Raw genomic sequence first — 20,735 nt, forward strand, 5'->3', positions numbered from 1 at the left:
TAAACCAGGGGTCCTCAAACTTTTTCACCAGGGGGCCACTTGAAAGGTGCCAGTGCTGGACAAGGGCCGGGAAGGTGGTGCTGGCGGTGTGCGCGGGCAGGGGCAGTGCGTGCGCCGAGGTCGAGGCGAGGCACGGGCACACGCACTGCAAGGCGGGCACACGAGGCAGCGGTGGTGGCAGTTGCAGGAGATCCAAATGGGCATGGCGGGCCGGATCTGGCCCACAGGCTGTAGTTTGAGGACCCATGAATTAAAGTCTTATTGAAAAGATGCTGTGTCATCCAATAGTTCAATCTGAGCAGAAAAGATCAATATTTAGTAGAAATCAACAAAAGGGCCTAATGATATTGGACAGATGGGGAAAGCCAGATCCCTTCTCTTTAACTGAAAGTTGCATTCTTTCAAGGATATTTGTGGTGGAATGGGGCCCATAGAATTTATCAAGGGTGAGTTTCTCCAGTGCAGAACGTGGCCTGTTCTTTAGCAGCTGCCTGCAAATGACATACTTCAGGAGAGGGCTACATAGCGTATCTGGTCTGCAAAACTTTGTCTCCTTGCTACACATGGCTAGCTGTCAGTTTAGTTGCACCAACTGGCTCTTGGTCACCTCCATTAAGTTTCCTTTGGTATCACTGGCCTTGCTGAAGGGGTCTATGAACTACAGAATGGAGCCACACTGATCAACCTGTTTTCCAGGAAGTACAGAGTATTTTCTTGGTTTATTCTGGCCACAACAGATGACTCCTTATTATACAATAAGTCATGCAGCTCCTTGAATCACTTGGTCACATCCTCCTGACATGACTTTAAAGCTTTCAGATTAGCTTGAATCTTCTCTGTGAAGCTACTGCAGAGCTTGTCTGCTTCCTCATACAGGTCCAAGGCCTTATGAATGACATCCTCTACTTCCATTCTGCAACTGGGTTCTGCTGGTGTTTCCCTTGCAACGTCCTTTATCATCAGGAGAGCTATTAGAAAAACATGTTTATTTCAGAGCACTTAATACTAGCTGCTTGTTCAAGTTACATTCTGTCCTCTCATACTTTTGGAACTGTGACCGATGAGTAAATTTCTGTTTCCCCAGCTCAGTGCACATTCAGCTCAGACTGCAGGAGTTTCATTTTCTTGCTCCTGCTTGTCACTCATCTTGGATGTGACAGATCCTTCAAGAAAAGGGTCCAAAATGGGGAAAATCAAGCCAGCAATATTTATTAAGAACAGAGTGAGAGCAAGACAATCAACAAATTATTGCAAGTGTAAGGCGGAACTCCTAGGAACTGCGCAGTACACAATTAGAACAATGCTTTTACAGTTTACATCAGCAGTCCTGAATAGGGGGCCAGTTGAAAGGCTGCGGTGACCGTCGCAGGGTGGTTGAGGTGGGGGTGCCTGGGGGTGCGAGCTGGTGAGGTGGCATTGGACACGCATGGTGGTGGCTCACTTGCTTGGAGATCTCCCAGCGAGTCCAAAACCATCTTGGAGCAAGCAAGCCACCACCTCCCTGCCTGAGCAGCAAGAACACGAGCAGCAGTGCAGGCCGGATGGATGGCTATGGCAGGCCAGATCCACCCCACGGGCCGCAGTTTGAGGACCCATGGTTTACATCATCCTCTGACAACTTTATTGTGTGTCCCCTCCCTTCCTGAGGTTGAGAATTTTCCTCCCTCCATTCATACCTTATCTAAGGATGATCCTTTCAAGATGCAGCTCAAACACTCATCCCTGGTCTGGTTCCTTCTTGCTCTCTTACCTAGGAGCAGTTCTCATACAGCTACACACATAAAAGTTTTCTCTTTAACCCTGTATTTGCAAAAACAAAGGAGACACCCCCTCCTGCAACAGAGGCAAATGTGTTACTGATAGATGATTGGTTGCATGCTCAAATTACACACTGTGCTTGCTTCCCTGCTTTTCCCCTTAAAAAAAAAAAATCCTACAGCTGCCTGAGGCAGGTTGCATCTGAGGGTGTTTCCAGATGGGCGATTCTTGGCAGGACCAGTGAAAGACATGCAGTTATTCTGTCTCTCCTTTCTTTCCACTTATTTGCCTGAAGCAGAATAATAACCACACAAAAAGCCTCACCTGGAAGCACCCTGAGTAAAAGATGAAGAGGGAGAAGGAGTGATACAAGCATCCCCCTTCTATCTTTTTCCAGCTTAAAATTACCACCATGGTGGGGAATGATACAAGGAGAAAAATAGGAAGGGTTAAACAACCCCCCTTGCTCTTTTCCTCCAAACATTTTGGTGTAAAAGCAGCAGCAGAGGAGTGCATGCACCATTTCACTTAATATGAAGATGCAGGCAGAGCACAGACTAGATCCAAGCAGTTATGGGAAGCATCGAGTTTGAAAGCCACAACTGGTAGCAAAGTTCTACGCAGTGTGAGGGCCTTATGCATTTATGCATGCAAAGCGAAGGATGAAGCAGAAGTGCAGGAAAATGGCACTGCAGCTGGTAACGGATGCCTGCAGCAACTAATCATTTAAAGGCAGGGCCAAACCTTACACGTGAAACCCTTATATCGTGCAATTCTCATAAGTAGTAGGATTGCACCTGGCTTATGGCACTCCCTTCCTCCAGAAATCTGTCTGACCACCACACCATAGGCTTAGCGACATTTTGTAAAGATGGCTCCTTTTTCTCAGGCCCGTTATTTTAAATTATTTTTGCTTCACTGGTTTACTGCTGTATTTTTGCAATCTAATGTTACTGTTCTTGTCTCTGATAGGTTTTTAAAACCTGTATGCTGTTATATTTCTATTTTATTATGTTTTTACTTTATAAGCATCTCTGCAAGCCTTTTGGAAGAAAGGAGGGGGTGTCTAAAGTATGACAATAAATGTTTACTTGCCAGTATGTTCCACTTCATGCAAAAGTATTTTCTTGCAAAAGTCTGTGCAGGTGCAGTCTTTGTTTCTACATTTTTCAGTGCACAGATGCATAAAAGCAATATGCATCTCATGGTGATGTAAATGTGAGTATGCTCAGTCTAGTTGATTGAAGCTACTAGGTACAGCTTTTCTACTGGCAGAAGTGAGGGCACCAAGTTCCCAAAGGTCAGAAAAGGCATTCTACAATTGGAAAATGAAGCATTTATTTTGTCCTACAACAAGTCCTGTAATCCCTTCTCCTTTTTTACTTTTAAAAATTACTGCCACTAAAAGGAATACATTCCATTTCTATATTCCCTAAATCTTGCTTTGTGTGGCTTAGGGTGCAACCCTGTACAAGCTTATAGACAGAAAAAAAGCCCTACAATAGTGGGCTGGGGAATGCTGGATGTTTTAGGATTCTTTCTCTGTCAAAATTTGCATATGGTAAGCTCTTAGTAAAACTGGTGTTGACTTAATCAAAATCTTGTCTTGCTCCAATGCTGGGGGGCAAATATGCATAGTCAGGTCAAGCACCTTCTTTGTAGTGGTTGCCCCACCTCCACTTAAAAGCCAAGAGTGGAATGCAGCTGCCACTAACAAAAAAGGCCTCCCTGGAAAAAGCCAAGGAGCTCTCCTGGTTAAATCTTTACCTTCCAAGGGCTTGTTTGGGTGAGAGAGGGGAGAGATCTGTTAACCCTTGCCTTGCCACAGCAGATGTGCTTTGTTAGTGCATATATGCCATGCAAGTAAGTGACCTCAGGTTACCTTCTAGGTTTGACCAGTGGAGCACTAAGTATCTCCTTACGAACGGCTGGATGTCTCTGGAACAGTGCAGAGGCCTGGTTTGGAGGGAAGGAAGTCCTCCCCCACCTTCTGTTATCTGTGGCTGTCCTGACTTGGCCTTGCCCCCCCCCCCTTCTGCAGAGGGACAGAAATAGCTTGGCCCCATATGGCTTTTGAGTCACTCAGCATCTCCAAAGAGTTTCTGCTCCATAAGGAGACAGGCGGATTCTTCCTGTATGCAACAAAGCAGCTGTCGCTACCTTCTTCGTGATGGTCCTTCAGGTTCAGCCTGTGCCACAGGGACTAGGGGAACCGGAGGCATGTATGTATAAGGATCTGTGATCTGTACGGACGAAGCAGGGCGGCCTGGATCCTTTGCAGTTGTCGCTATTTCAAATATCCAGCCCTGTTATCTTAGCTGGGTGTGAAGCATACGGGCCTGGGCGAAGGAGGAGGCATGGAAAGAAAGTTAGGACTGAGTTACATTGTAGTAAGGGAGACCGTGGTGAAGCTGTTATTCCGCCCGACGGGGGAGCTGAGCTGGAGAAGGTGCTCTTGCTCCTGGACTGCTGCATGCAAGCGTCCTGGTGCTTGCACGGGAGGAGAGCTGTGGGGGTTGTCTTCCGCTGCAGGTGCCTGCAAACGTGCACCCGCTAGGCAAGGTACCCGGCTGCCCTAAGCAAAAGTGAAGCTGCAGCACTGCTTCCTGTTGCAAAGGAACTAACCTCTGGGGACCGGTGGTTCGTGTGGAAGAGCCTGGGGTGGAAGCGGTCCCACTCATCTGGAAGCCAAGCCTCCCGGCCTGTGGTTTGAGGAGAGGGGAGGTGGTGGTTGCGACGACGCAGGGAGAATGCAAATGTTTTCCTGTCTGATACCTCTTTTCTGGAATGGGACCCTCCCCTCTCATGCAATTATTTAGTTCTAAATGGAGAGAAATTAGATTCAAGATGGCGCTCTGTGTGGCGAGCCGTAGTCACCGGAAATGAGGAAAGGCACTTGTATTTGCTTGGTAGCGCTCCCTCTATTCGTGCCCAGAGAGTTTTAAGCTGTAGTTGAGTCTTAGCTCATATTAAGACTGACTGAATTCGGGGAATGTGAATGAGTACAGCGAAAACTATTTCTTTAGAACAGAGGGTGCTATTTCTCCTGCTTTCGAATCACCACTTTGTAGTTGGGAAAGCACAAAGCTCTGCTTTTGAGTCCAATTTGCAGGGCGGACTGTCTTGGCATGCCCCAAACGCAGGTACATTTTAGTCCGCAAGGGGAGGGACCATAACTCTAGCAGAACACATGCTTTTTGTTGCGCAGAAGATCCAAGGTTTAATAGTTCGTCTTTTCCATCGGTAGCAGAGGTGGGAAAGGCCATTCCCTAATGAGACGGAGAACCCCTGTCAGCTGGAATGGGCCATGGTGGGCTAAATGGATGGGTGGTCTGACTCGTGTAAGATAGCTTAATGGATTCACATGTATGTGTGCCTATATGTGTATGTAAAACTGTACAGATACATCTTTGCCTAAGTATTTCATACAGTCACTCCTAATGTTTATGGTGAAGGAAGTGGAGCAGCTGCATCTCTATGTTAGTATGTACATGCTTGTGTAATAGGTAAGCATTCAAAGGCATGTTGTCAGGACTTGCAGGTTTATTCACATACTTGTACACATGAAAACATGCTTCCTCATTCAAATCTATTGTAAAGGTCAGATAACAGTTTGTAAGAGTGCTAAAAGTAATTTGCAAGGAGTTTTGTTTCCCATATTTCTCTGGCTGTGTTTTTGAAGCCATATGGAATCCTACAAAATAGGTTTCCCAGAGGTGAAAGTGCCGTGAGTATGCACAGCAGCAGTCCCTGTTCTAAGCCATTTAAGGATGCAATCCTGTGGCCTCTTGCTGCTGTCTGGGGAGCCATCGGATTATTTGGAGATGGAACTCCAGAGGCTGAATCCCCCAGTCACCCGTGTAGCTGGTGCAGAAAGAATTGTGCCTGGTTGCCTCTCCAAAGATGCCTGAGAGTGGTGGGAAAGTGGAAGGAGGCTGGAGCTGATGGCTTATGCATTATGCCATTTCCAATCGGTGTCTCAGCTTCCTTTCCTTCACCTCTCCAGCCCTCTATCCAGATGACCAAAAATGTCTGTCTAGATAAAATGGAGGGGGCTTCATTCTGTGCACTGGATATATGTAAGCCTCGGAGTTTGGAGGCTATGTGCATCAGAAGCAGAGGGCATTGGATTGCACCCTAAATTATTCTTAAAACACTTACTAAAATTATTTGTGCTACACACTGGTGCCTCTTCCTCCACAGTATGTGTTCATTTTATATGATACGATCCATTTTTCTGGATTTATTTGGCTGAATTTATTAGGGTTCCAATATTCATGTTTAGAGACAGGATAAAGTGCCTGGTTCATGTGTGGAATTTCCATTTGTTTTCCTTCTGCCAAAGGCACAGGAAGCTTGCCAGAAAAATGATAGCAAGGCTTAGCTCAGGACATACTCAAGTATTTCATACGCGAGTATTTCATTAAGGAAACATTGATCTCAGGACACGCAGCGCAATGGTTGCGGAAACTTAGGTCCCATGTTATCTTTCTGAAGCCTGTCAATAGGGCAGCCGCATTTGTACTAAACTGGTTGCTCTTTTCCGTCATGGCCTTAAGTGGTTTAAAATTATGTGAGGAGGGGAGGGGGAATACAAAAAAAAGTTCCATGTCAAGCTTTCCAAGTGTGTATGAAGTGAAGTACTTCATTTCTTTTAATATTAATCTGTGCCTGACAAGAAGTCCTGTTGGAGAAGCATAGAAATTCTAGGGGGAAACTGCACCTCATAACCACTGAGGTGGTAGATTGGAAGGCTATTTTCAGAATGCAAATCATGATAAAATGCCCAATGAATTTTGATTAAAATCTTCCTCTGGGCAGAGCGATCTGAAATTCTTTTCCTTTAAAGGAAATAATTTAAACCCTCACATTTGATCATGATTAACAGATTATCCAGGAAGCCAGCTGTGACCCTGCAGAAAGCAGGACTGCCCTCAGCCACAACCCATGAAGGTTACTGTGTGGTGTAAACCTGAGCGAATTTCCCCCAGGTAGCTTGTTCATGGGCAACAAGCCATCCTAGAAACCTATGGGCTGTTGTACCCACAACGGATTGTTGTATTGTTTCAGTCTGGGCAACCAACCCCATCATGGGCATGGGGAATTGGCTAGTGAGCTGTTTGACAAGAGTAGAAAGGGCCAGCCATCCCAAAAGTGCCCAAACAGTAGGTAGAGGCAGCTGGTATTGACTTTCCTCCCCTCCACCATCACAGGCCATGTTGGGCTCCTCCACTCTGCGTGACTTTTCCATTTTTTCAGACAGCACAAAAGCTGGCTTAGCTTTCTCCTGAGTCTCCAGGTGGTCAGAAGGGTGCAAAGCCACATTATCCTGTTTTTGGGAAAAGAAGTTTTGACATATTTGAAAAGTTGTCTTCAGGGGTCCCTTTGAAAAGGGAGGTTATTTTGAACATACGTTGCATGTGTTAAAAGTGCAGAATGTGCACCAACATGTGGACTACACACTGGGAAAGGGGGAATGGAGGAGCTTGCTGCCAATGGGGTGTAAATCACACCGCCCCCTTTTGGCAAGCAAACTGCACTTACAGCATTGTTTTCACTTGTCAGCTCACCTTTTAACTGCTGCCAAGAGAAACCAAAGCTGGAAAAAATTGGAGTCTCTTTGGGCAATGTTTAATGTTCGTGCCTACTGCAGCCAAGCCAAGAATCCAGATCCCTGGACTTGTGCAACTGTGAAGGTTTAATTTCTTACTATGTATTTATTATTTTTACAGCCTGCTTTTTTCCTTTCAAGGAACTCAAGGTGGCCTACATAATGCTCCTCATGTTTTCAGTCTTATCCCCACAACAATGATCCTTTGAGGTAGGTTGGGCTGAGAGTCTGTGACTGGCCCAAAGTCGCCCAGTTGGCTCCATGTCTGAACAGAGACTAGAACCCAGTCCTATGCTCTTAACCGCTACAACCAGACTGGCTCGGCTGTCCAAGTGCAGTTTAATTTTTTTTTTAAATGAAGTGCTTTCATTGTTTGTACAAAGTAAAAATGTAAAAGTCCTAACAGCCCTTTCAAGTGGCCACTTGAGCACTTTGAAGCGACTGTCAAAAACAGGAATTGTGGAAGCTGGCTCTCAAGCTGGCTTTTGCAGTCTCTGAAGCAAAGGTAGCGGGGAACAAACGCTTCAGCAGGCCAAAACTGCTCATGAGCATAGCAAGGAGGACAGAGACAAGTCAGTCCTCCAACAGTGTCTCCTGGGTCACCACAGGAGGATGGAGGATTGAGGAGGAGGGAGGGGTCCAACAACCCCATTTGTCTGTGGGGCGCACTGTGGATTGTTTCACCAACAGCCAACCTACCCTGGGTTATTGCCAATGTGGGTTGATGTGACTTGTGAATGCACCCCTTGGTTGTGTTCAGAATATCTTTCTGTAGTGCTCTCAAGAAGGGAATCAATTAGAGAACACACAGGATATATATTGTATATAATATATAATTGTATAATGCACATAGCAAAGGACAAGATACTCTAAATGTCCTTTGCTTCCTTTCCCATTCTGGGCAAACATGGAGGCAAAGATACAGAGAGCAGAGTTTGGGCTCCGTGAACATCTTAATGAATGGCTGTCTCACTGGAGACCTGGTGTGGAAGGAGCGAGCTTTACTGAATCTTTATCCATGTTGAACCTGTGTGTTTGGAAATGAATGCAAATGTTACAGATCATAAATAAGCCAAAAGAATGAAAAGCTGGATGAGCCTTGTGCCCTGGAACATCTCAACTCCTGGAGAATCACTGTGAGCATGATAATATTTTCAATCAAAGAGTGATTTTACTATGCACATTCAGTTGTTTGGTTTCAGATATTTGAACTATAAGTCACGCTGTGAAAGCGTGCCTTACATTGCAGGGTAGAAAGGTATTGCATAACTGGGACCCTACATCATTTCTGGAAAACCCTCCAGCACAGAAAGGGTATCCTCAGGTTCTGGCCAGGCTTCTGAGAAGAAAGAAAGGCTTTTACTTGGTGTTTGCCAAGGCCTTGAATTACTGCTGGTTTAAATCTTCCAACAGCCCCCACCCATCATTTTGGGTAACTTCAGGATAACAGAAGTTTGACACTTCTCTGAGATCTTTGCAGCTGCCCTGGCCCTGTAACTGTCACCAGGTTTATGTTTTTGCTCAATGCTACCAGATGCCTTCCTTCTACTCTCCTCTTTTGTGTGAGGGGCTCTTCAGCATATAAGATTTCCCTGTTAGGGAGCAAATTTCTGAACCCAATGCTAAATTCCATGTGAAATGGCAGTCCTAGTCACTCATCCCAGAAGTAATTCTCTCCCTTGCTTTTAACATTTTGGGTGGACTGCATGTTCCCATGGCCTTTGCTTCTGCTACTTGGAAGGCATTCCTGGAAAAGACACCTTGTTCCTGGAAATCTCGTGTAAACTTCAGCCCCAGCACAATACAGCAGAACGGCCAGAGCAAAGCTGTGAATTAATAGCTAGAAGAGATTTATTTCTGAGGGAGAGAGGGCTGGAGGGAGAAAAGCATGCTTTGTCTTTTTGCACCAGGTTCTCTCTCATTCTCATTCTGAAAAACAGCATCGAGATATTTGAAAAGACTAGGCGAGGATCTGGAGGACAAGAGCATCATGTAAAGCCCCCACAAACTATGGTGAGGGAAGAATTATGGGCACACAATAAATGCCTTTCGCAGAGAAGCCCTTGGTGGCTGAAACAGCGTTCTGCAAGGATGCTCTTTCCCTTCCCTATTGACCTGCACCTCTGGAAGCCAATCCAGGGCAGCCCATTGTATCAGGGTGCACCTTTCTGACACTGGAACATTGAAGGGAAGGGTTGCATTCTCAGCAGTGAGCTAGATTAGACCTATGCCTGAGCCATAAAGCAATTTTACAAGTTTAGCCTTTTTTCCCCCCTGTGCTGGTGCTTTATTATTACTTTAGTAAATGCCTGGACGGCTTATATTTTCCCCACCCCACCAGATGCTGCTAGTTTAGCTGATGTGTGGATATGTTTGCACCTGATGGCATGAGACATCTGGCCGTGGCACACCTGACTGCAGGGTGTGAACCATCATGGGCAGGTTTTTCCCCGCATTAAAAAACAAAAAATGTAAGCATCAGAGGTCTCTGGTACTTAGCTTTGTCAAGGAAAGTGACCTGTGAAAATTTGCTCCAAGAATTCTTTTTTCTCATGGAAGTGTGAAACGCAGAGGATGTTGACCTGACAGTCCTGTTCTGATAAGAATGTCCTCAAAGAGATTGCTGATTTACCCTAAATGAGTGTGCTTGCTGTAACTTCTTTTTCCTTCCTGGGGGAACGTGAAGACAGCTGCATCTGGACTCCCACTTCTGCACTGGATCCACAGGAGATCCTGTACTGATGTCCAGAGGCCATTGAAGGATAGGCATCCCCTTATTCTTTCATCAGTTCCAAAGCAGAGGGTTAATGGAACTGCTTCCTTTGAACTAATATAGACTTGTGGAATACCTCTCGAATGCTGCAAATTGCTAAGGACTTGGGTTTTACCCCAAAAAAGGCAGGAAGGGGAGTAATTCTACACTGCTGAAGAAAACTTGGTTTGTATCTTGCAAAGCAGTCCCCACTTTTAAGTGAGGAGGAGGTAGGACTAAATGGGAAGGTGGCTTGTGGTGACTAGGTTGATCTGTCCTACCTGATCTAGCAGGTTTTTTTATAAAATGCTCTTTCTCACATCCCAAGAGAAGCAGTGTGAGTATACCAGGGTCTGCCGATACAGTCCTCCCAGCTATGTTACACCCAGTAGATGGAAAATAGTGAGAGATGTATGCCCAAAAAGTATTATTCGCATTCCACATGTAGCTTACAGCAAAAGATGGGCTACTCATATCTCCCCGTTTGGAAGCAATCTCTCTCTTCCACCACAGCATTCCAGCATGGATGTTCTCTGAGAGCACAAAGAGTAGCTTGTGGGTTGGATCCAGACTGATGCTGAGTTTGCTGCAGGGATGCGAGTGGACTTCCCCACCCAGTCCTTCCTATGGCGGCCCCTCCACTGCTTTGAAAATGCTTCAGGGAGTGTCTGAAGATGCTGCTGAATGGGGTGGGCTGTGGGGGTTGGGGGATCCCCCAGAACTGGTCCTTCCACATGAGGAGCCCTTCCTCCTACAGCAGTCAGGCTCTGGATCTAACCTTTTCATGCTGCCGCAAAGGTATTAGATAGAGAAAAATCATTGTTATGGGACTGCTTTGCGATTGTGTGTCACATGAAAGGATATTTCCATTTTGTGTAGCTTAACTGATTGTGTTCAATGGCCTTTGAGGATGGTGACTCCTGGCCGCTGAGCACCTGTGCTTGCTTGGGCAGAGGTGGATCAAAGCAGTCCGGTGGCTTGCATTTGGGCACTGGGAGAAAGTCTTGCAGCTGCTGCTGCTGCGGCAACTGGAAGAGATAGGACTGATTGGTCAGCCGTGCACAAGGGCTCAGGTGTGCTAAGAGTCAGGGCCAGGGTACTGAGGACTGAGCGATCTGTGTGTGGGCCTGGCCCTCGGCCATGTCAGAAAAGGACCGAGTCAGCTGAGCGCAAGGTCTGAATCACCAGGAGGGGGCTCAAGGAAGAATGTCCTTTCGTGTCCTTTGGCACTGAAGCTGTTAGTGTCCCTGAGGACAGCCTGGATTCAAACAGTCTCGGGTCAGCCCAGTTCAGGGGAGGCCTAGGCCTCTCTGGTCTGTGGACAGAGCACTCCCATCTTCTGACTCTGAGGATGAAGCCCGGCAGCTTCTCCTGTCACTCAGCCGCACAAGAGCACAAGACTTTGGAAACAGACGCAGGCCTTTTAAGAAGAGAGTCAGCATCGGGTCAGGAGGCCCTTTGCCAGCCTCCCAAAGGCCTCACTTGGCTGCAGCCCTGTGTACCAATAACAGCTTGTAGGGGCATGTGAAGCTGCCTTACCCTGAGGCTGTGTTCACACGTGATGCTCAACAAAGGATTATGGTAACTGTGCAGCGTGGTTCCATTCACATGTTAGCGCAGTAATTGCTCATTACTTTCCATGCATCTCCCTCTTCCCTCCAAACAACAGTACATAATCTATCCACCCCCATGGCTGGGAATCCATCCCGGCACGCACCACTCTTGCCAGCCCCTCCAGCCTGGGAAGCTCTGCCGGGCTCTCCAGGATGCCAAGCAAGGCTCCCCCGCACCTGGAAATGCCATGGATTAAATCGGGGAGCTTCTGCCCCTGACACACATGCTCCACCCCTGAGCCACACTTCTCCCAGCATCTTTGGGGAGAGTGCCCCAGCCAGCTCTGCCTCCAGCGTGCTGTCCTTGGTCCTGTCATGACCCCTTCCTTGCCCGAACATCACCCAGCTTAGACAGTGAACATCTGGGACTAATCAAGGTGCAGGGCTGGGTTTAGCTGAAAAACCATCTGGGCGTATTAGGTAGGCCCTACCAGGAGAATCGTGAGGTGGGTTTTAAGGTTCAACAAGTAGCGTAATGCTGTTTCCAAGGGTCCAAAACACAGGAGAGTTTCTTGAAGCCATGCCAAAGCCTTTTGCACTTCAACTTGTTAGGAAAAGCACCAGAGTGAATTGCCTCAGCTGCCTTCCCCAGTCATTCTGCAGATAAGGGCCGCTTTTGTTGTGTGGATGAACCCTTAGCCCTGTTGAAGCAGCTGCACATCCCTGTCTCCCACGAAGGGGGGTTGCAGAACCTGGGTGCGTGCGGACAGCCTCCGAAAGAGCCAGCAAGCAGAACTTGAGGAAATCCATGGCAAGAGGTGCCGCGTTTTTTCTTGGCTTGGGGAGAGAAATTTATTTATTTATTTAAAACATTTTTATGCCGCCCCCATCGCAACAAAGCCTCGGGGCGGCTTACAACAAAAACAAAAATATACAAAATTATACTAAAAGTTATACACTAAAAATATTAAAACCCGGTGCATCTTGGCTTAAAATTTTAAAATCCTACATAATAAATTAACACTTAAAATAAGTTTTAAATAAAAAGGTCTTAGCCTGGCACCAAAAAACAATGACGGCGGACCTCTCTGGGGAGCGCATTCCATAGGTGGGGCATTGTGTCATAGTTCACCCAAACGAACTTGGAAGCCCATGGAGCATCTCCTGGCCTATTCAGGGAATCAGTACAGCCTAATATAATTACATTATATTATATATAATATTTAAATCACACATAGATACATACCTATTGCCATTGTTTCTTCATATTCTGTACCCACATTGCATCATTGTATTCAATAAACTGAATATCATCTTTAACAGGTGGTTGAGTTTCTGTTCTCCCTCTTTCCCTCTCCAACAGACTCAGCTAAAACTTCAGAGGTTCCAGGACAGTAGAAATCGAAGTCACCTTCTTTCCATGAGGGAGAAGCATCTGCCCATGGAAAGAGCTGCATCCAAATTGAGTCTTGCCCTTCTCTCCCCTTTCTCCAGTTCAGGGTGGATTTTGCTGCTTGTGTGCTAGATGGCAGGAACGCTGGACACTTCCTAATTGGTCCACTCGCTTTGCCTGTCATCTCCTGACTAGGTCAAGGAATTCAGTTTCTATCACTTCCTCCCAACTCCAAAATACCTCCCTGCTTTTCCAAGGGGGACGGCTTCTCATGCACAGCCTCTGTGGCTTCACTGGGTAACCTTGGAACTGCCAAGTCACCTTCCCACCTGTGCCCTTCCACCTCTTCCTCAGAATCAGGTGACTCTACCAGAGCAGACTGTAAAGCGTGAGAGCTGGGCCTCCTCTCTGTTTCCTAAATATCCATGAATTTAAAGTGAGGTGGCAACAAGCCCGCTTCATTTTCCTTGTCATCTTAAGTGGGAAAATTATGCGAAATTATTCGGCCATTATTCTTCAACTGGTGATCATGTGGTATAAGGGGGGGGGGGGCACAGCTCAGTGGCAGAGCATCTGGCTTGCATGCAGAAGGCCCCAAGTTCAATCCACAGTATCCCTTGCCCTTGCCTGGAATCCTGGAAACCTGCTGCAAGTCGGTTTTGACACGCTGTCCTAAGTGAATCAAGGGTCTGGCTCAGTGTTAAGTCATTTCCTGGGGCTGGATGTGTGTCTTAGAAGAATGAAGCCACTGAGCGGGATGCATCTGTGCCCCCTGAAACAAGAAGCATGCAACATCTGCCCTTCAGTTTTTGCTAACAGCCAGGTGCATCATCCCAAGGTGACAGAAAGGGAATAGGGTTCTCCAGCACCGCCTACTCATCAAGCAAACCGACAGTGCAAGAGAGGAGTCCCTGAAGCTGCAGCATCGCCAAGAAGGCGCAATTCCACTCCTGAGGTGTGTTTTGCTGGGCAAATGAGAGGATAGGACACTGGGAGGTCGATACAGACATGATGCCTGTCCATTGCTTTGTGAGCTGATTTACAGGGTACACTTGCACATTTTGCCTATAAGAGTAAAATGTGCCTCTTATTTTTAATCGAGGAAAAAGTGGTGTTCTGGATATCTAAAGCAGGAGAAGGCAGTTGGTTGCAGGTGGGAAATGCAGGTCTCAGTGTCTCCTCTCAACATATTTGTTCAGCATCTTGTGCCTGTGTGACTGATTGGTGAGCGAGTTTAGTCTGGCAGATTCCTTGGATTGCACTTGTCTTCTTCCAGATATTAGTTTTTTGGTTTTGATTTAAAAGACAAATGAACTCTGAAAGGGGAGTATGACCCAGGCCAGGGCCTCACAGCTGCTTTTCCTTCAAGTGTAAAGATCCACCAGAAGTCCTTACGGTGTCCTCTTAGAGTGATATCTACACAATCTCTGTGTGTTGGGGAAGATGAGAAATGTATTGGAAATTCATGAATTTAACAGCAACAGTTATCATTCCAACAGCTACCACTAGAGGGGGGCAGTTGACACACTTAGGATGTTCGCTTAGGAAAGTGCAACTTTATGGCCTATATATAAATAAAATAGATTATAAATTATATTAATCATAGCTTATGCCCACTGAATTGTGAAAATAGTTAACTGTGAAATCTCTGGAATGCTACATTTCTGGAGAAAATGGAGACAATAAAAGGAAAACTGTACATGTAAGGAATAGGATTGATACCAATTAACAGCATGCTTTCTTAGAAATAAACACCCCCAATTTGAATGGGACTTATTTCTGATCAAATGAGCACAGGATTGGTTGGCACATCCCATAAATCCAAGCAGGATTTAGTCACAAGATTTCTTAACATTTGTGGTATTGTAGAATTTGGGTTCTTTGGGGGCCTGCTGTTTGGTTCAGGACTGCAAAGCTTATTATTACCTCTTCAATCATCTATAAGAGGCTCAAGCTGAGATAAGATATAGTAGTCAAGCGGACTCTTCCATTCACCAAGCCGAGGTCAAATGCTCACTGTGGTCCAAGGTGCCACAGGAGGATTTGGACTTGTTTGTCAGATCTTTGGTGTTTGTGATATTCTATTATTCAAAGATGAAAGAAGACTCTTTCTGGGGGGTCCCCACACCTATATAATATTTAATTAGCTACCATTTCGTATCTCTATTAACCTGAAATGAATGAACTGTATGGTAGAAACTAGGTTTCAAACCAAAATTTCACATAAACTTGAAAATCATCATGATTAATGATTATCATTATTAAATAATTAGTTATCAGTTATATTATTGTCTTTTTATTTATTCCTTTATGTGATATAATTAATGAGTATATTTGATATATTTTTAAATACTAAAATATTCAGTGGGTTAACATGAGTCCTTTATATCATAACAACAGTGGTATGTTTAACAATAAATATGAGTCTGATGTAAGTAAAGGACTGGATGAGGGTGAACACATTGAAGCTTAATCCAGAGAAGACAAGAGATTACTCCTGCTTAATCACAGGGAATAAGAATTAAGCATGTGCTGGGAGAAGACTGAGGCTCAGAGTCTGCATGCTTTCCTGGACGTGGCTTCTAACCCAGATACCCAAGTGCTGCTGGTGGCCAGGACTGCAGCCACACAGCTGAGGCCGGTAGGCCAACTGCACCGGTCACTAGAGCCGTGCCTCCAGAGCTGCATCGCTTTTGGGCCACCGCAGCAGCTGGTCCAGAAGGCTGCAGCTTCACTGCTGACTGGGGCTGATCGAGGGGGGACGTGACTCCTTTGTCACAAGAACTGTGCTGTTTCCAGGCGAAAATCGGAGTGCTAGCCAGCATAAAGTCCTTTTTTACCAAGCAGGCTTTGGATGTGCAAGGGAGTCTGTTGGGTTGGATGCGATTTGTAGTCTGCCGTTTTTGTGTCTTTAATTGTGTTTTGTGGATTTATTTTATAATTATTCTAATCAAGCATTGCTTGTGATTCTAAGCTGCCACAAGTACCATGTTTGATAGAAAAATAGGGTACAAGTCAAATGAATAAAAATAACTTGGAATTATTTAACATTTTGGTAGTACTTAAGTGGTCCTATTAGCTTATAAATACTAATGATTTAATGATAATGGTAGTTACATTTAGTTGCTATATAATAATGGGTCTTTTGTTGGAAATAAAATAACCACAGTTTAATTCAGGGGTGGGCAGCTTGCAGTCCAAGAGTGTTTGGAGGGTTACAACTCCCATCAGCTCTAGTTGCAGCCCCGCTACATCTGGAGCGACCTAAGTTGCTTACTCCTGACTTAGCTGAAAATAAAAACTAAGCATTTAATCTTCCTCTCCCTTGTTTCCCTCCACCATCAATTAATAACACTGAAAGACTCCTGCTAGTGAAGGGGAAAAAGAAGCAATCCTTCTATATGCACATGAACTATTGTTGTTTTTATCTTTTACATCTTATTTGAAATGAATGATAGGTATGACAGAAATTAACATCACATATGCATCTTAAATCCAGAATTATTATTAAATTAAAATTGCTTAATTAACTTAATTCTTAATTAGCAGCATTTGGGTATGATGATTAATACACTTATAATAATACTTTATTATTTAGCATTATAACAAATCTGGCAAGTAGTACAGTTTGACCTGAGTGGTCCACATCAGTGCGCCTTTTCTTGAGTCAAGACAGCTGTCCACTCCATTGTTCTGGAAGCAAAACCTACTTTTCTAGAAGAAAAACATTCTCATTACATCATTGTTAACATTCATTATTATGATAATTATTGTTGTAAACATAGTGCTGAGAATTTTGTTGAGAGTTTGGTAACTGGTTCTTAGTTATGACTAATACTTCCATTTCATGGGTGTTTACTTAGAAGTAAATCTCACTGTGCTCTGTACACCCGCCAGGAATGCCAACTCTATACAATGCAGTGGGCTCTTTGCTTGCAGGCATCACTCTAGTTAAGATTCTCTTAGGCTGCAATCTTAGACAGCAGCCTTCCCTTACCAGATGCCCCCCAGTTATGTTAGACTACAACTCTCATCATCCCCAACTGCCTTGCTGGCTGGGGGTTGATAGGCATATGAATGATGTGGCATATGGAGGACCATCCAAGCCTGTGAGCCTCCACCTGCAGTCTGAATTCTTAGAGCCTAAGTATAGATTGGACTTTCTGCTTATCGATGGGCCTATTGTTGTTGTGTTCTTGCCATTATCCTTTCAGTCAGCCTTGAAGCTGAACCTGCAAGGGAAAAAAGACCAAGGTTAGGTGGGGCTCCCCATAAGTGAGTGCAGGGCACTTAGCAGAGCATTCAAATTGCAAAGAAAAAGACTGCACAGTTCTGGCACATAAAGAAGTTTATTCAAGTCTAAAGTATGGAAGGTTTGTACGGAGAGCTCTTACTAATGGGCTTCTTGTTCAGTGTAGATGATTGTCATTGTTTGCCATGCCAACGAGGACAGCAGCAGCAATGAAAGCAATGCAAAGTGGTCCTTTTCACATCTAGGACGGTCTGCACAAAGTCTGTTATTGCTTCCATTTAATTCACATGGAAGGCGGCTTTAATACTTCACCATGTCCACCCGCAAGAGGCAGGGTCCTTTCTCTCACCTCTTGTCAAGTGAGTGTCCTCTTCAACATGCCAGACTCTTTAACGGTGCATGAAAAGAATGGAAAGCCCTTCAGTCAAACTGGCAGGAAAGAGGAGCTAGAGGCCAGTGGCATCTCCAACTGACAATGGATTTGTCAAAATTCTGACATCAGAGCAACAATAGGAAAAATACCTCCTGGTTTAGCTTATATGATGTGCCTGGCTGCTCATTATTGGTGCCTGGCACCAATTCATTCAGCATTTAGGCCATAGATTTGGACTATCTTTTCCCAAGGATTTAATGGATGATTGGTGGCTGCTATTACTGGTTTGTTTCCCCCAAATTTTATATCATCCTTAGACTTCTTTTTTAAACTTTATATTCTTTACTATGTTTAAAAAAAAAAAACAATTTTGTTGGATCTTTCTATAGAAAAGCTATATTTAGACCATCCTTCAAGATGGTCTAAATATAGCTTTTCTATAGCTATATTCTACAGAAAAGCTATATTCTGATTCTAGGGTGGTCAAAAATAATTCAGATATTTTAAAATGTAGTTGCAATAAAAGTATAAAAACAACAGAAAAACAATAAAGATGACAAATATGTTTAAAATGGCCTGATGAATAAAATAGTTTTTACAAGTATGAGATACGTAGGTGTCCCAGTGGAATCAGTGAGACTTATAAGTGCTTACCTCATCAGGATAGTGTCCTTTTTGGTTGTTATCCATTAATTGATATAATAATGTCGTTATCACCTGCAAGGGATTGCAGGGGGCGGGGGGGGGGGTTATGCAGGAGGAGTTGCAGTATTGGATCACATACTCTGGGACTTAATCTGAGGACTGCAGTGAGCAAAAATGTTGTTCTTTTCTGGGAAACATCTGCACAACAGTCTTCCTGTACATCCAGAGGGGGAAAATGAACCAAACACTATCTATATTTTGTGTTAATTTATACAAATACCCATTACATGTAATTAAACTATAGAATTTGCCACTCTGAGATGGGATGATGGGATTGGCTACTTCTTTAGATGGCTTTCACAGAGGATTAAATAAATTCAAGGAGGATCAGGCTAGGATGCCTGCTTGCTTGATTCTGGATACTAGCCGGAGGTGTGGGGGGGGGGGTCAGCAGTGGGAGGGAGCTGTTCCCTCATGTTCTGTGGATGGAACTCCTACTTGGTCTGTGTGGAAACAGGACGGCTTCCTAGATGGGCTTTTTATACATTACAAATCTGAGAGGCTCCCTCCACCCAGAAAGGAGCAAGCAGAGTTAGGTACACCTGTGAAGCTACTTGGGATTTCAGAACAAGAATCTGATTGCTGGATGGGTCTGTATACTACCTGTACTTGGAAGCCAGTCCATTATAGTGAATAAAGAGCTGTGTGTGGCTTTGGAAGATCTAGTTTCAAATCCCTGCCCAAGCCGGAAATTAACTGAAAGCTCTTGAACGCATTGTGTGCAAGTCAATGCCATTTGACTTCACAGGGTGGCTGTGTGCATAAAAGGAGATTAGAGTCTCTCAGAGCTCAGAATGGAGATGGGAGAAGAAATCCTTTAATAAAAAAGAAATAGTAAATACAGGATAGGATGAAGCATTTGTTCCCAAATGGTATCCTGAGGCATCCCCTTGTACTTTGAAACCTTTGTGAGAAGATGAATAATGATGGACAGGCTTTCCTTAAAGGTCGCTTGCTCAACCCTGGGAGAACTAGGATGCTGTTCTAGAACAGGGGTGGGGAACCTATAGCCTTACAGATGCTGTTGGACTCCAAGTCCCATCAGCCCCAACCAGGATGATGAGGATCTGCAATTTGACAACATGTGGAGGGCCACAGATTCTGTAGAACATAACTAATGAGAAGTGATGGTGAGACACCAAGTAGGCTGACAGTATGTCTTGGAATACTTGTCACCGCCTCACCTCTCCCAAGAATAAATCCTCTGTACAGGGTATTCTCAGCAGACTGCTCAGTCGAAAACAAGGTTACTGCTAGCAGAAAATTGGTAAAATTCTAGGCTCATATGATTTTTAAAAACGTGTAAGAAAAAAAGCATTTCCCTCATACTGAACCATTTCCCTGGACATCTAGTTCTTTAGCTGCAGGGAATGTTTTTCTTCTTTCCAGATACGTATTCCATACGTGGTCTGGAGTGGTAAGGCTAAGGTGGGTAGATTTGTACAACTTGTCCCTGTGGAAGATTTTGTTCAAAGTGCAGATCCAGTGTGGGTCTTTCAGTCTCCAGCCTCTGTCTCCTTCTCTCTCTTCCCTCGCCACCCACGTTCCTTCTCTCCTAAAACTGTCAAATCTGGTTTTATCAGGCTTACGATTAACACCAGATGCCCTTTCCTTGCTGGCTAGTGTGGGATACTGTCATGACTTCATCTTTAAAAAGAAAAAGGAAGGAGAAAGTAGTGAAGTGAGGAGGGAGAGGGGAAGCTGAGGAAAGTCGGACAACACACTCAGTGCTCTTGGAATGAAGAAAAGGCAGATTGGCTCCGTAGTGCACCTGCTGCAACACCTTTGGCTCATCCTAGTCTGTTTGTGTTTTGACCAGCTATGATGTCAAAAGGAGGAGGCGTGGCCACTTTGCAAGCAGGTAGATAAAGGAGTCAAACTAAACTGGATCCCCCAGTTCTGAGAGTCGAGGCAGCAGTGGAAACAAATCACCAGGGCCAGGTAAGCAAGAACAGGCATGGGCTCTCCCGCGCACTTTCTCTCTCTCTCTCTCTCTCTTTCTCCCGCTCTGCCCAGGCTGGTTTTGCTGCTCTTCCTCCTCAGCCCTAAAGTCAGGAAGGGCCACACAGACAATAAAAACGGTGGGGCTGATCTGAAAAATGTGTGGCCTGCTCCCATGTCTCCTACTCAGAAGTAAGTTCTCCTGTGTTCACTGGAGCCAGCTCCCGGTATCTTTGGCCAGAATCGCAGCCTGAATATAAAGTCTGGAATTCTGAGATTTCCAAAACTTCCTTTTCTCTTTGTTCCTGCCAGTCTCCCCTCCCGCCTACATTTTTTTCATATTAATTTTGAAGCTGATTCCACACGCGCAGGCATGCGCCTGTCTCAGTGTAACTTT

The 20,735-nt window shown here is 45.0% G+C and overlaps 1 protein-coding gene across 2 annotated transcripts in view; it reads left to right on the top strand.

Moving 5' to 3' along the window:
• Positions 1–3,928: 3,928 nt before the first annotated feature.
• GRB7 (growth factor receptor bound protein 7) overlaps positions 3,929–20,735 on the top strand; it is a 71,905-nt gene continuing 55,098 nt past the window's right edge. Inside the window, exons 1-2 of one of the 2 annotated variants that reach the window (XM_044447176.1) lie at positions 3,940–3,980; positions 20,217–20,338. Coding sequence is in view for 1 of the 2 variants with exons in the window: in XM_044447172.1 (XP_044303107.1) it covers positions 3,929–3,980 (52 nt within the window). In the remaining variant the exon portion in view is untranslated. Of the gene's footprint in view, positions 3,981–20,216; positions 20,339–20,735 lie in introns of both variants that reach the window. The other variant, XM_044447172.1, reaches the window with a different exon arrangement.

This window comes from Varanus komodoensis, unplaced genomic scaffold (genome assembly GCF_004798865.1).
Source record: "Varanus komodoensis strain SLA01 unplaced genomic scaffold, ASM479886v1 scaffold50, whole genome shotgun sequence".
Taxonomy (NCBI): domain Eukaryota; kingdom Metazoa; phylum Chordata; class Lepidosauria; order Squamata; family Varanidae; genus Varanus; species Varanus komodoensis.